This window comes from Pongo abelii, chromosome 21, assembly GCF_028885655.2.
Source record: "Pongo abelii isolate AG06213 chromosome 21, NHGRI_mPonAbe1-v2.0_pri, whole genome shotgun sequence".
Taxonomy (NCBI): domain Eukaryota; kingdom Metazoa; phylum Chordata; class Mammalia; order Primates; family Hominidae; genus Pongo; species Pongo abelii.
In genome coordinates this window covers 47,745,375-47,760,480 of record NC_072006.2, presented here as the reverse complement: position 1 = coordinate 47,760,480, position 15,106 = coordinate 47,745,375, and the positions used below count along the sequence as shown (strand labels likewise).

Sequence of the window (15,106 nt, the reverse complement as noted above, 5' to 3'; positions counted from 1 at the left end):
CATGTACTTTGGGTGCTAGTTCACGTGACTATGTCTTAACCTTGACACTAAACTGAGATGGGAGCTCTGGAAAATCAAGAGAGTGATTAATTCATTTCCCTTCAACCAGGTATAGGACCTGACTCAGGATGGGACCCCAAAATATGATGAGTGAGTCATTACGCGTGTCTTCTCTGGCCCGCTCCATAATCTGGATTGATGGCGGGGACAGTGGGAATTGAGGCATAGGCTATAGCTTCCCCCTCCCTTCCCCACTGCCCTCTTCCTACCATGGCCTCTGGCTCCGACTCCTCCTCTGATGGGCTCTGGTATTCCCTGTGCTTCCTCTTCTTCATGGGTTTGAGGAGCTCAGAAGCGCTGATGGAACCTGAGGAGTTCTCCACTATGACTGACCTGAGGAATGGCCAGCCTTAGGGAAAGAACCACTCGCCCTGCACCACCCAGCCCCTCTCCTAACCCCTGAACAGGAATGAGGCTTTGGGGGCCGAAGGTAGAGCAAGTAGGGCTGCGACCTCCTCCCCTTACCGCTCCTGGAACAGCTGAGGGCAGCCATCATTAGAGGAACCAAGATCTGGACCCGCGGCTTGGTGAGGCCCGCACGCCTGGCACTGACAGGTGCTATCATCCTCTGGGGGGTCCTGATTGGGATCTTCTGGAGGATTCTGGGGGTGGTCCTCTGCGGGGGTCAAATGGGCCTCAGGCCTCCCTCCCCATCGCAGCCACACTCAGGCTCCGCCCACGCCCCCTCAGGCCCTGCCTCCGCCTCGGTCCATCTCCGCATGGGATGGCCTCCTCCAGCCTTCTCTACCCCAGGACCACCCCAGGCCCCGCCCCCAAACCTTCTGGGGCTAAGGCCTTGCCCCACCCGCACAGGGCCCAGCTCAGGGCCTGGGGAGCGGGGTTCCTACCCGCCTGTCGGGGGCCCGCCTCGCCATCTCCTGCCGGGGCCCCGCCATCTTCGTATTCGGTCACGCCTTCTTGCCGCAGCTCGGGGCTCGGGGGCTGCTCCACTCCCGCCATTTTCAGCGGCTTGTACTCGCTTATCCGGAACTGGAGCGCAGGAGGATCTGAGGATTGCGACTCCCGTACGGGCCCTTGACCCACCTCGGAGTCGGTGCCATGGCCCTCTCGTCGCCTCATGCCAGCTCACGCCCTCAGCAGGCCTCAAGACTCCACGCCAGGGCGCCTCACTCCAAGCTATACCAGCCAAACCCTCACTCCAGGCTACGCCCCCAAGCACCTGCGGGGTCCAGTCCCAGGGTGCCGCACTCAAAGCCACGCCCCCAGGCTCCCACAGGCCCAGTCCCACGGTACTCCACTCTAAGCCACGCCCCCAAACTACCGCGGGCCCAGTCAGGGTGCCCCAGTTTAAGCCACGCCCCCAGACACCCACAGGTCCAGTCCCAGAGTGCCTCACTCCAAGCCACGCCCCCATGGTCCCCAGGGCCTAGGACTGCTTCAACTCAAGCCACGCCCCGAGAGTCCCTCACTTAAAGCCCACCCCTAGGGCCCATCATCGGAGCCAGCTTCCCCCACTTCCGCCTCAGGTCCAGCCTCCGGGCCCGCAAGCCCCGCCCCATGGCTGTGGTTTACGAAGCTTAGCCAATCCCCACAGACACTGACCCGCAGGCCGCCCCCTGGGGGCGGGGCCGCGGCCTCTGTCCATTCCAGAAGCCGCACTGTGCTGGTACTGCAGCTGGCCGGCCCGGCGCTAAGCTGCGGCAAGACGGTGGCAGAAGCTGGTTCGCAGCCGGCCACTTGCTCCGGGGCACCCACATGGATTGGCTCCCGGGGAAAGCAAGACACATCCAGGGCACTGCTGGGCAGGCCGAGGGTGGCCGAACTGGCTGTAAACAGATATACAAATAGACACGACACAGGTGAGTCTAGTGGCCCTACCTCAATCCGGCCATGCATGTGTAGACATGTGAAGGAAGGCAGGTGGAGGAGAGTGAAAACGGTCATCCCCTCTCCAGGATCCATACTTGCTTGAGCAGGTACAGAGATGCTCTTCCTTCCCAGACTCCTACCCTAGCTTGACTCACCTGGAATGATGAAGGCAGTTGCGGGCAGGTGAGGACCAGAACCGGGGCTGTCTCCAGACACCAAGTGCATGCTGACCTCCCCTGTGGAAGGCCCCTTCAGTGTCCTCAGCATCTCCATTTCAGCATGCCCCTCCATCCTGGCAGGCCTACAAGCCAAACATAGCCCCCAGGGTGATCAGGTGGGGACCTTTGTTACAGCAGCAATGGAGATGTGAAGGGATGGGGCTTCTTTGAGAAGCTAGCCACCTTCAAACCCGTAACCTGCAGAGAAAGGCCTCAGTCCTGTGGGGAGTAGGGTGTCTTCAGAGACCAGCATCAGGTCTGGCTCCTGTTCTGGCCAGGCCCTGCACCTCCCCAGTCTCTGTAAGGATGGTAAGGATGGGTAGGGTGGCATGTGTGAGGGTACTTTGTAAACTGTGATGTACAAAACTGACTCTGGGGAGCATGACTCAGGTCAAGGTTCTGTCTGGCCAGTTGTCTCCAGGACATAGCCCAGGCCACATCCAAACTCACCTTTTTCTTGACCCCACCTCTATCCCCTCCATCCTCCCTCTGGGGATTCAGAGACCTCAAGTACCAGGTTTTCCTTCACCCATACAGGGTTCATCTTCCTGGGAGGTGGGATCTTTCCTGATCATGTTCTTTTATGGCCCTGTCCACCACTCCCTCCAACCCCAAGCACAGGGTGGGCACTCAAACATCTGCTGAACAAATGTATGCATCTGAAGAGCAAAGACATAGTGTACGAAAACGCAGTCAAGTCAGTACGTGATTTTGTTTTAATAACGCAAAGGCAGTAGAAGCATTTCACAGAGTTCATTCAACAGGTAAAGACATAAAGAAAAAGACCTAGAGATACAAAGAATATACTCAATATCTATTTACTCAGCACCTAAAATGTACTGACCACTGTCCTACTTGCCTTACCAGCACTGTCCAGTAGAATTTTCTGTGATAATGAGAATGTCCAATACTTAAACTGTCCAACACAGTAGCCACTAGCCACATGTGGCTACTGAGCACTTGAAATGGGCTACTATGACTGAGGAATTGAATTTTTTATTTTATTTAATTTTAATTAAATTTAAATAGTGACCAGAAGGTAGGTACAGTGGTGCATGCCTGTAGTCCCAAGTTCTCTAGAGACTGACACGGGAGGATGGCTTGAGCCCAGGAGTTTGAGGCTAGCCTGGGCAACATAGCGAGACCCTGTCTCTGACAATAAATAAGTAAATAAATAGCGACAGTAGCTATGACTATTGTATTGGACAGCACAGCTTTAGACGTATTAAAATTGGCCTGTCAGTGCTACCTCCAAAACACACTGAATGTCTAACCACTTCTCTCCATCTCCATTGCTGCCATGCTAGTCCCAGCCAACATCAGCTCTCTTTGGACTTCTGAAATTGCCTTCTAACCCATCTCCCTGCTTCCTTTCCTGCACCCCTACAGTCTACTCTCCAGTAAGAAAAAGCTTTAAAAACATAAACCAAATCACATTAATTTCCATGTCTAAATTCTTCAATGGCTCTCTATGGCCCTTACAGTAAAATCAAAGCGCTTTGCCCTAGAAAATCTGACCTCTGCTTTTCCCTCTGGCCTCATCCTCCACCACTCTTCCCCTGTTCTCTCCATTCAACACTCTGGTTTCCTTCTATTGCTTGACCAACGTTCCCACTCACAGCCTTTGCCCTTGCTGTTCCCTCCCCCTGGAATGCCCTTCCCATCCTCCAGGCCTCAACTCTCTGCTTGACTGGCTCCTTCCCATCCTCCAGGCCTCAACTCAATAGTCACCTCCTCAGAAGAGGTCTTTCTTTACCAATTTTTTTTTTTTTTTTTTTTTTTTTTGAGATGGAGTCTCGCTCTGTTGCCCAGGCTAGAGTGCAGTGGTGCCATCTCGGCTGACTGCAACCTCTGCCTCCCAGGTTCAAGCAATTCTACCTACCTCAGCCTCCTGACTAGGTGGGATTACAGGCACATACCACATAGCCTGGCTATTTTTTGTACTTTTAGTAGAGACGGGGTTTCACCATGTTGCCAGGCTGGTCTGGAACTCCTGACCTCAGGTGATCCGCCCAGCTCAGCCTCCCAAAGTGCTGGGTTTATAGGCGTGAGCCATCGAGTCCAGCCTGACCAAGGAATTTAAGGCAGCAGCACACCCTTCACCCCATCCCACCACTATCTGTCTCATTACTATTATATATTTCTTTCTTTCTCATCCTTTATTATAATCAATAGTGATCTTCATTTATTTATTTCTGTGTTTGATCAGTCATCTCCACATAAATGCTGACTGTCTGTCTTGTTCATTGCTGTATCCCCAACACTTAGTACCTGGCACATAGTAGGTGCTTAATAAGTCCTTGTGTTGGATTTCAGTAACTTGAACTTGTTAATAAAAAACAGTGTATGAGGCTGGCTTGGTGTCATGTGCCTGTAATCCCAGCTACTGGGGAGGCTGAGGCAGGAGAATCGCTCGAACCTGGGAGGTGGAGGGTGGAGGTTGCAGTGAGCCGAGATCATCCCACTGTACTCCAGCCTGGGAGACAGAGCAAGACTCCATCTCAAAAACCAAAAACCAAAACCAAAACAAAAAAACACTGTATGGGCCCAATGCAGTGGCTCACACCTGTAATCCCAGTACTTTGGAGGCTGAGGTGGGAGGACTGCTTGAGCCCAAGAGTTCAAGACCAGCCTAGGCAACACAGGGAGACCTTGTCTCTATAAAAAATTAAAAAAATTAAAATAAGCCGGGTGTTGCAGTATATGCCCGTAGTCCCAGCTACTCCAGAGGCTGAGGCAGGAGGATTGCTTGAGCCCGGGAGGTCAAGGCTGCAGTGAGCTATGATCTCACCACTGTACTCCGGTCTAGGTGACAGAGCGAGACCCTGTCTCTAAAGAAAAAAAAAAAATTAGCTGGGCGCAGTGGCTCACGCCTCTAATCCCAGCACTTTGGGAAGCCGAGGCGGGTAGATCACCTGAGGTCAGGAGTTCAAGACCAGTCTGACCAACATGGTGAAACCCCATTGCTACTAAAAACACACACAAAAAAAAAAAAATAGCCAGGTGTGGTGGCAGGCACCTGTAATCCCAGCTATTTGGGAGGCTGAGGCAGGAGAATTGCTTGAACCCAGGAGGTGGAGGTTGCGGTAAGCCAAGATCATGCCACTGCACTCCAGCCTGGGCAACAGAATAAGACTCCACCTCAAAAAAAAAAAAAAAAAAAAAAAAAGAAAAAAAGAAAGAAAAAAATTATAAAACATAATTCCCTGAATTTCAATTCCAATTTGCTTTGCACAGCTGAAGTACTTGTACTATTTTAAATACCTTTAAATAGAGTTAGGCCGGATGTGGTGGCTCACGCTTGTAATCCCAGCACTTTGGGAGGCCAAGGTGGGTGGATCACTTTGAGCTCAGGAGTTGGAGACCAGCCTCGGCAACATGGTGAAATCCCATCTCCACAAAAAGTACAAAAGTTAGCCAGGCAGGCCAGGCGTGATGGCTCACACCTGTAATCCCAACACTTTGGGAGGCCAATCAGTTGAGGCCAGGAGTTCAAAACCAGCCTGGGCAACATGTTGAAACTCCGTCTCTACCAAAAATACAAAGATTTAGCTGGGCATGGTGGCACACACCTGTTATCCCAGCTACTTGGGAGGCTGAGGCAGGAGAATCCCTTGAACCCAGGAGGTGGAGGTTGCAGTGAGCCAAGATCGCACCACTGCACTCCAGCCTGAGTGACAAAATGAGACCCTGTCTCAATAAATAAATAAATAAATAGAGTTAATCTTTTTATTTGAAACACTGGCAGTTAAGAGTGAATGTGGTTACTTCTGAAAGAATTTCACTCTGTGTCAAAACCTGTTACATCTCAGGTCTATTGAAGAAGCTGGATTTGAAGACTGCGTTTCTGTTTGGGTTTGCTGCCTCTTTTCCAGCAAGCATGGGAGGACCAAGTAGGTGTCACCACCATTCTGTGCTCTGGGGTTACAGTCACAAACATGACAAAATGCTCTCATGAAGCTTATATTCTGGAGATAATGGATGAGGTTGGGGCTGGAGGCATAAATTTGAAGACCAGCATGTGTAGATGGCATTTAAAACCACAGAACTGGGGCGAGGACTGGTGGCTCATGCCTGTAATCCTAGCACTTTGGGAGGCCAAGGTGGGAGGATCGCTTGAGCCCAGGAGTTTGAGACCAGCATGGCCAACACAGTGAGGCCTCAGCCTCAACAGAAGATTTTTAAAATTAGCTGAACATGGTGGTGCACCCCTGTGGTCCCAGCTACTGGGGAGGCTGAGGCAGGAGGGTTGCTTGAGCCTGGGAGGTAAAGGCTGCAGTGAGCTATGATCACACCACTACACTCGAGCCTGGGCGACAGAGCAAGACCCTGTCAGAGAGAAAGGGGAGGGGAGGGCAGGGGAGGGGAGGGGAGGGCAGGGGAGGGGAGGGGAGGGGAGGGCAGGGGAGGGGAGGGGAGGGGAGGAAGGAAGGAAGGAGAGAGAAAGAAAGAAAAAAAAAACCACATAACTGAGTATAAAGAAAAAAGTGGGAACTTTGGAGCACACCCACATTTATAGGTTGGGAAGAGGAAAAGGGTCTAGCAAAAGGGACTGAGAAGGAGTCTGCCATGAAGTGAGAGGGGACTCAGAAGAGTCTGGGTTTCTGGTGGACACTGAAGAAAGTTTTCAGCCTTCTACCGTCAGCCTCTCTTGGAACTGCTCTGAGCCTAGGGAGCTACCTTACTTGAAGGCTCTCCGAGAAGCCGCCAGCCAATGACGAGTTGCTATGAGGTGTAAAGACCCCACCCCCTTGCCTTACTTTGGAACACCTCTGCAGGGCCATCTCAGTTCCAGAGCTTCCATTAGGTCAGGCTGAGGCCTCTCTTGAGACTACATCAGCAGTTCAGCTTCTTCTTCCGCCCAACCCGTCATTCCCCTACTGGTGATATTCGCAAGAGCACTCCGATAAACCTACACTCAAATCTTGCTTATCGGAGTCTGTTTCCAGGGGACCCGACCTAAAACAACCATTGTAGCCCCAGCCCAGAGCCGTGCACATAGCAGATGCTCAATAAATATCTGTTGGCTGAATGTGTCCATGGGTATTTTCTCTTGATGTCTGACAAGGTTTTCTCAATCCCTTGCCTTCCAAGGCCTTGTGTACAAAAACGCCCAATAAATGTCCTTACTATAGGTGTTGGGCGGGGAGTAGAGCCCTCGACAGCTACCCCGAAAACAACACACAGCAAGGCTGAGCGCCACAAACTTGGGGCCTCGGCCCCGCCCCTCGCCGCAGCTGCTTCCCGGACGCGGGAGGGGACGGAAGCGGCCCTGAGCGCAGGGTTCCAGGATCGGGACCCGCCACCAGCCTCCCGGGACTGGTATAGGCAAAGGCGGGCGGGGCGGTCACTGATCCGACAGTTTCGCAGAACGGTTACTTTTTAAAACGCTAAAATGGCGGAATTCTTTTTATTCTTTCTCTTTATGGCCAAAAAAAAAAAAAAAAAACCCCAAAAAGAGAAACAAAAAAAATTCCATATTCCATTATAAAAACAGAAAATTAATGGTAGGAAAGTTTGCCAAATGACTCATTCATTTCCCAAGAAAACCAAAATCCCGCCTTCCACACCTTTCCATTAATAAAAAACTCTTAATTGACTGCGTATCTCCAAACACGCAGCCTCCACCCTCCTCGCCCCTCCTGATCGCAGCCCGAAGCCACGCCGCAGGGTCGGCTGGGCCTGGAGTCCCGCACCCGCCCGGCCCCCTGCGCGCTCCGCCCAGACCGCTTTCCCCGGCGTTTTCCCGAACCTCCTCCCCAGCCCGCGCCCCCCGCCGGAGGCGCTCGGAAGGAGCGAGACGCCGGGGCCGCAGACCCGAGCCCTCGCCGCCCTGGACGGAGCGGGGTGGCGCGGCGCCCAGGGGACGCAAGGTCTGAGCCCACGCACCGCTGGGTGCTTACCTGCCTGGCCAGCCGGTGGCCGCCCAGCGCCTAGCTACTGTCCGATCCGGGCGCCGCGCGCCTGCGCGTTCGGGGGGGCGGGTCCGCCTCCCTGCAGGACGCAGAACGCGGGGCCCGAGCGCCCGGCACATCAGCCCGGCCCAGGCGCAGGCCCAGGCGCAGGCCCGGGCTTCTGTGGCGCCCGCGCCCTCTTGCCTGCCTTCGAGGCCCTGGTTGTGCGTGCCTCATGCCCCCTCAACCTAGGACAGGTTTGCCGCACGGGCGTGGCGGGTCGAGATTTTTCCTGCCCCCGAACCCCCTGCATCACAGCTAGCAGAGCGCAGCGGGGGCGCAGGGACCGCGGAGCTCGAAGAGAGAGCCTGGAGGGCTACCGAGCTGAGTGGTTAGTGACAAAAGACGAGGCTGCACCCAGGCACGCACCCCAGCCGAGTGTGTGCTCTGTCCAACGCCTTCCCACCGCGCCTGCCCTCACCCTGGAGGGGAGCTCAGGAGCGTCAGAAAACGGCCTCAGGAAGGGTGAAGGGCACGTGCGACCGGAGAGAGGAACCCTCGTGCGGGGGCTCTGGTCCTGGCCCTGCCGGGCATAAAGAGCGGCATTAGCCGCGTCTACTTTTGGGTGACCCCACTGCCACGGGCTGGGTAACATCACTATCCCCCAGATCCTCCATTTCGACATTGGTAAAGACTGTCACCCACTTCATGGCGTATGGTCGTTTTGAGTTTGGGTTCCTGTGGTGGTGTAGCAGTCACTGCCTCTCTCCGCTTCAATTTGACTGATCTCTTCGCCTCCACCTGATCTCTCTAAGTAATCAAATCTCCTTGTTATTGGTTCTGGTAACACAAGATACCTGTCTTGCTTACACATACCACAGCTGGCACTTCACATAGATTTGAGTAATTCAAGAGGCTAAGAGGTTTCAAGCTCCAAGAGGGTAGGAAATATTAGTTTTTGTATTCCTAGTACCTAGCCCAAAGCGGGCACAGAGTGGGTGCTTAATAAATATCTGTTGAGTGCCTAAATGATGTACGATATGCAGATGAAAACAGGGTAACTTTTGGTACAGTCCACCATCCAGCCCCCTCTCCCACACCAATGATTTAATTTAATCCCTTGTTTTTACAGAAACAATGATTTAATTTAATCCCTTGATTTTACTTGGCCTTAAGTCATGGCCACATGTCAGACCTCCAGGCTCCTGACTCCCTCCCAGGCCAGATGAGAAAAGGGTTCCTAATGAAATGTAGGCAAATTCTCCAAATTGCTGTGATCAACAGGTTTAAATTTATGCAGAATTTAACTATTCTGGTTGCCACGCCAACGCATTGCATGTGTTCTTCCTTGCTGCAATGTCAATTTTTAATCACATCTCATATTATTGGGAACAGGATTGCATCAGTTAAGGATGCTGGTTGCCATAACAATGGATGCCTCTTTCTACACATTGATACATACACAACCATCCGCTCAGTATTCTCTCATCTCAACCCAGACTGTGCTTGATCTAGATTTCAAAGGTTTATTTTAGGTATTCGGAAGATTAAAAGAAAGTGGTGAACCTACACAAACACATGGATTCTCAAAAACAAAGGCATCTTTTAGATGGTGATTAAGACGGACAAGTGGAATTTGAGCTAGTAAGACCTAGAAACAAACAACTAACATGGATGTGAGTTGCTAAGACATTATTTTTCTGCCTATCGACAGGATTTTTGTGCCTCACGCCTGTAATCCCGGCACTTTGGGAGGCTGAGGTGGGAGGATTGCTTGAGCCCAGGAGTTTGAGACCAGCCTGGGCAACATGGCAAAATCCTGTCTCTACAAAAAAAAAAAAAAAAAAAAAAAAAATTTAGCTGGGTGTGGTGGCACACAACTGTAGTCCTCCCTAGCTACTAGGGAGGCTGAGGTGAGAGGATCGCTTGAGCCCAGGAGCTCAAGGCTGCAGTGAGCCATGAGTGTGCCAACGCACTCCAGTCTGGGCAACAGAGAGAAATCCTGCCTAAACAAATAACACCCCCACCCCAGAAAAAAATAGTATTTTTGTGGTCTTGATACCTAGCTTGTTGGCTTGAACAGGGGTCAAGCAAACAAACCAGGAATCAAGACCACCAAATACTGGGGTGAAGAGCTGCTCCCACGTTAATATGATTTGGAGAAGTTTCTGCCTCATGAAGCCAGAGTTTCCCCTTCCAGTACCAGTCTGGCTTCAGGAGCAAGTAAGCAAGTCCGATCCTCCCCTCAAGTGATAGCCCCCTCTTCCACAAGTTCACCATCCCATTGTCTTCTCTATGTTAACCCCCTGCTCAAGTGTGGACCCAAAATATTTTGAAATGTTGATGAGTGAAAGCCCTGAGAAAACTGTTGTTTAGGCCAGGCATAGTGGCTCACACCTGTAATCCAAGCACTTATGCCAAGGTGGGAGGATTGCTTGACGCCAGGAGTTCAAGACCAGCCTGGTCAACATAGTAATGAAGCAGGAAAAGTTCCCTTATCCGCCTCGCAGGGTGTGCGACAGCGGGGGAGTGGCTCTCATCTTCGGTGCCCTGCAGCTCAAACCCTAGGGGGAGCATACAGACGGGCAGGTCGTGGGGAGCATGGGCTCCAACCCCACAGCAGCTTCTAGGGTTGAGTATTTACAGCTCCCGAAGCCCCAGTAGGCATGTGTTACCGTGTGCTCTTCAGTTTAGCCGTCAGAAGACGGCTTGTTTTAATCAGCTCAATTAGACCCTCTGCCTTATCAAAAGGACAGAGAGTTTTCTGTATCCTGGGTTCTTGCCCTAGTGTACCGGAAAAATCGGATTACATATAGGCTTGGAGAATTAGTGCAAGGTTTTATTGAATGGTGGAGGTTGCTCTCAGCAGATGTATGGGGAGCCAGAAGGGGGATGGAGTGGGAAGGTGGTCTTCCCCTGGAGTTGCTGGGCTCTCCTTCAACCACCCTCAGCTGAATTTCCCTAGACAACTGCATCCTTCTGCAGCTGATGGCCTGTCAGCATCTGTGTGTTCTTCTGATGTGTTCCTCTCGATATCCAGCCACTTGTATGTGTGCCCACTAGGGTCTTGGGGTTTATATAGGCACAAGTTGGGGGGTGTGCAGGCCAGAGTGGCCTTGGAAAATGCAACATTTGGGCACAAAAACAGGAGTGCTTGTCTTCACCTGGGTCCATGGGTGGGGCCCTCGCCAGGGACCCTGCCTTTCTCTACCCAGCACTTCCCTGCCCCACTCCTGTATCAATGAGAGACCCCCTCCAGTCTCTACAAAAAATTTAAAAATTAGTTGGGTGTTATGGCACGTGCCTATAGTCCTGGCTACTTGGGAGGCTGAGATGGGAGGATTGCTTGAGCCCAGGAAGTTAAGGCTGCAGTGAGCTGTGATCATACCACTGCACTCCAACCTGGGCAATAGAACAAGACCCCATATGTAAAACAAACAAACAAAAGAAAACTGTTGTTTCTAAGAAGCCCACACCATTCTGTTCCTACAGCAGAGTTTCATTCACCATTGGGACTGTCTGCAGATTTTTAGGGAAATTATCAGGATGTGCCCTTTATGTATAAAATCACTTCTGGTTCCAACGTCAGACTGAGCTAGTACGGAACCTTTTAAAAACTTTTTTTATTTTTATCTTTTAAATATAGTTACATAAAATAGAGACAGGGTCTCCCTGTGTTGTCCAGGCTGGTCTCAAACTCCTAAGCTCAAGGGATCCTCCTGCGTTGGCCTCCCAAAGTGCTAGGATTACAGGCATGAGCCACCATGCCTGGCTGGGAACCTTTTCTAACACAAACACCAGAAAACCCTGCTTATTATATTACAAAAAAGGAAGCAAGCAAGCACACAGGGAAAGAAAGTAAATTCATTGCTGGCCGGGCACGGTGGCTCACGCCTGTAATCCCAGCACTTTGGGAGGCTGAGGTGGGTGGATCACGAGGTCAGGAGATCGAGACCATCCTGGCTAACACAGTGAAACCCCATCTCTACTAAAAATACAAAAAAATTAGCTGGGCGTGGTGGCGGGCACCTGTAGTGCCAACTACCTGGGAGGCTGAGGCAGGAGAATGGCACGAACCCGGGAGGCGGAGCTTGCAGTGAGCCAAGATCACACCACTGCACTCCAGCCTGGGCGACAGAGCGAGACTCTGTCTCAAAAAAAAAAAAAAAAAAAAAAAAAAGTAAATTCATTGCTGAACGTGTAAGAGGAAATCCTCAGGAGTCAAAAACGAAAAGGGAACCAGAGCAACAAGATGTGGCCTGATGTCTCTCTTGTCCTGGAGGTGGTTGTTGGATACAGACAGGACCCAGCTGCTAGAGACGGGTTTTACCACACATGTAATGACGGGAGATGGAACCTTGGGTCCATGTGGCCCTGAGAGTTGGAACTGAAGCCCATGTATAAAGACTGGAAGACCGGGTGTGGTGGCTCACACCTGTAATCCCAGCACTTTGAGAGGTTGAGGTGGGAGGATTGTTTGAGCCCAGGAATTCGGGACCAGCCTGGGCAACAAAGTGAAACCATGTCTCTACAAAACATAAAAATATTAGTGGGGTGTGGTGACATTCCTGTGGTCCCAGCTACTTGGGAGGCTGAGGCAGGAGGATCGCTTAAGCCTGTAATGAGCCATGTTCACCCCACTGCACTCCAGCCTGGGCAACCGAGTGAGGCGCTGTCTTAAGGAAAAAAAAAAAAAAAGACTGGACACTCCTCCTAGACTATGTATTCACTAAAGAGAGTTCTATAAAAACTCAGTACAACAGTGCAGAGAAATAGAAAGGAAGTTTGTCTCTGCCTGGGATGCATAGAAGTGAGGATCAGGGCAAGTCAACCATGGAAAATCAAAACTGTAAGCCTACACTGTGAATGGATTTGGAAACCCTATTTGTAGATTAGATTTGTAGCGATTTGTGCTACCCTCCTGGTATTGATAGCTTCAGATAAGAAAGCAATGCAAAAATTGGTCTTGGGCAAGTAATATCCATGCACAACTTCTCTGTAGAGACATCGTTACAACCCAAGCCAAATGGAATGCTCACAATAGAAAAACATAAAGTAGTCAAGGAAACTATCTACCATATTTAACCATCAGCAGACCTAATAAACAGGAAAATTAGCACCCACAATAACTTGAGACAATAGCATAATTTATAAAGAGATTGTAAAATAAATGTGGGCTGGGTGCAGTGGCTCCTGCCTGTAATCCTAGCACTTTCGGAGGCCAAGGCAGGAAAATCACTTGAGGCCAGGAGTTCAAGACCAGACTGGACAACATAGGAAGACCTTGTCTCTCAAAAACAAGAACAAAAAACAAAGCAAATATGTTAAAACTATTTTAAAAGGAATAGGAATTATACGAGGATTTGGAGAAACTGGAACCCTTGTGCGCTTTTGGTGGGAATGTAAGATGCAGTTGCTATGGAAAACAAGATGAAAGGTAGTGGTGGAGGGACCTCTTACAAAGTGCCTAGAATTAATAGTCACCTTAATAGTTTTACCATATACAGAGATAAACTGATTAAAGTGACTAGTATATGTAAAAGTAGCCACTCATTTAAAAAAACCATGGGGGTCGGCCGGGTGCGGTGGCTCACGCCTGTAATCCCAGCATTTTGGGAGGACTAGGAGGGCAGATCACGAGGTCAGGAGTTCGAGACCAGCCTGACTAACATGGTGAAACCCTGTCTCTACCAAAAATACAAAAATCAGCTGGATGTGGTGGCGGGCACCTGTAGTCACAGCTACTCAGGAGGCTGAGGCAGGAGAATCGCTTGAACCCAGGAGGCAGAGGTTACAGTGAGCTGAGATAGTGCCATTGCACTCCATCCTGGGCAACAGAATGAGACTCCATCTTAAAAAAAAAAGACTGTGGGGGCCAAGAGCTTCAGCTTCTGGCCAGGTTGGAATAACAGGGACTAGATTTACTCTTTCTACTGAAACAACCGAGAAAAGGGAAATCATATAGCAAATGTTTCTCAAGACACTGGCCACCAGGCAACAAAAGACATATTCTTCTTTCTTTTGTATTTAGAAACTGTATTAGTCCATTTTCACACTGCTATGAAGACAAACCCGAGACTGGGTAATTTATTTATTCATTTATTATTTTTTTGTTTTCTGAGATGGACTCTTGCTCTGTCACCTAGGGTAGAGTGCAGTGGCACGATCTCAGCTCACTGCAACCTCTGCCTCCCGGTTTCAAGCAATTCTCCTGCCTCAGCCTCCCAAGTAGCTGGGATTACAGGCACACACCACCACGCCTGGCTAATTTTTGTATTCTTAGTAGAGATAGGGTTTCACCATGTTGGCTAGGCTGGTCTCAAACTCTTGACCTAGTGATCCACCCGCCTTGGCCTCCCAAGGTGTTGGAATTACAGGCATGAGCCATCGTGCCTGGCAAGACTGGGTAATTTATAAAGGAAAGAGGCTTAATTGACTCACAGTTCAGCATGGCTGGGGAAGCCTCAGGAAACTTACAATCATAGTGGGAGGCAAAGGGGAAGGAAGCAAGGCACCTTCTTCACAAGGTGTCAGGAAGGAGAAGTGCCCAGTAAAGGGGTAAGAGCCTCTTATAAAACCATCAGATGAGGCTGGGCGCGGTGGCTCACGCCTGTAATCCCAGCCCTTTGGGAGGCTGAGACGGGCGGATCATGAGGTCAGGAGCTCGAGAGCATCCTGGCTAACACGGTGAAACCCCGTCTCCACTAAAAATACAAAAAAATTAGCTGGGCATGGTGGTAGGCGCCTGTAGTCGCAGCTACTCGGGAGGCTGAGGCAGGAAAATGGTGTGAACCCAGGAGGCGGAGCTTGCAGTGAGCCGAGATTGCGCCACTGCACTCCAGCCTGGGTGACAGAGTGAGACTCTGTCTCAAAAAAAAAAAAAAAAAAAAATCAGATCTCATGAAAATTTACTCACTATCACAAGAACAGCATGGAGGAAACCACCCCCATGATTCAATTACCTCCCCCTCTCCCTTGACACATGGGGACTGTGGGGATAATGGGGATAATGGGGATTACAATTTAAGATGAGATTTTGGGTGGGGGCATCGCCAAACCATGTCAGAGACAGTCTCACTTTGTTACCCAGGCTAAAGTCCAGTA

At 50.7% G+C, this 15,106-nt stretch overlaps 1 protein-coding gene across 7 annotated transcripts in view; it reads right to left on the bottom strand.

Annotated features, from left to right (window-relative positions):
• The window catches only part of L3MBTL1 (L3MBTL histone methyl-lysine binding protein 1), a 45,030-nt gene extending 36,968 nt beyond the window's left edge, over nucleotides 1-8,062 (bottom strand). For 2 of the 7 annotated variants that reach the window (XM_063720528.1, XM_063720527.1), the window contains exons 1-5: nucleotides 2,046-3,065; nucleotides 1,624-1,847; nucleotides 909-1,050; nucleotides 526-676; nucleotides 270-393 (exon numbers count right to left, since the gene is read on the bottom strand). In XM_063720528.1, the coding sequence (XP_063576598.1) occupies nucleotides 270-393; nucleotides 526-676; nucleotides 909-1,050; nucleotides 1,624-1,847; nucleotides 2,046-2,181 (777 nt within the window). In that variant the 5' untranslated portion in view covers nucleotides 2,182-3,065. Of the gene's footprint in view, nucleotides 1-269; nucleotides 394-525; nucleotides 677-908; nucleotides 1,268-1,623; nucleotides 1,848-2,045; nucleotides 3,067-8,011 lie in introns of those variants that run through there. The other 5 variants (XM_054541789.2, XM_054541788.2, XM_063720526.1 and 2 more) reach the window with 4 other exon arrangements.
• Between the last annotated feature and the right edge of the window lie 7,044 nt (nucleotides 8,063-15,106).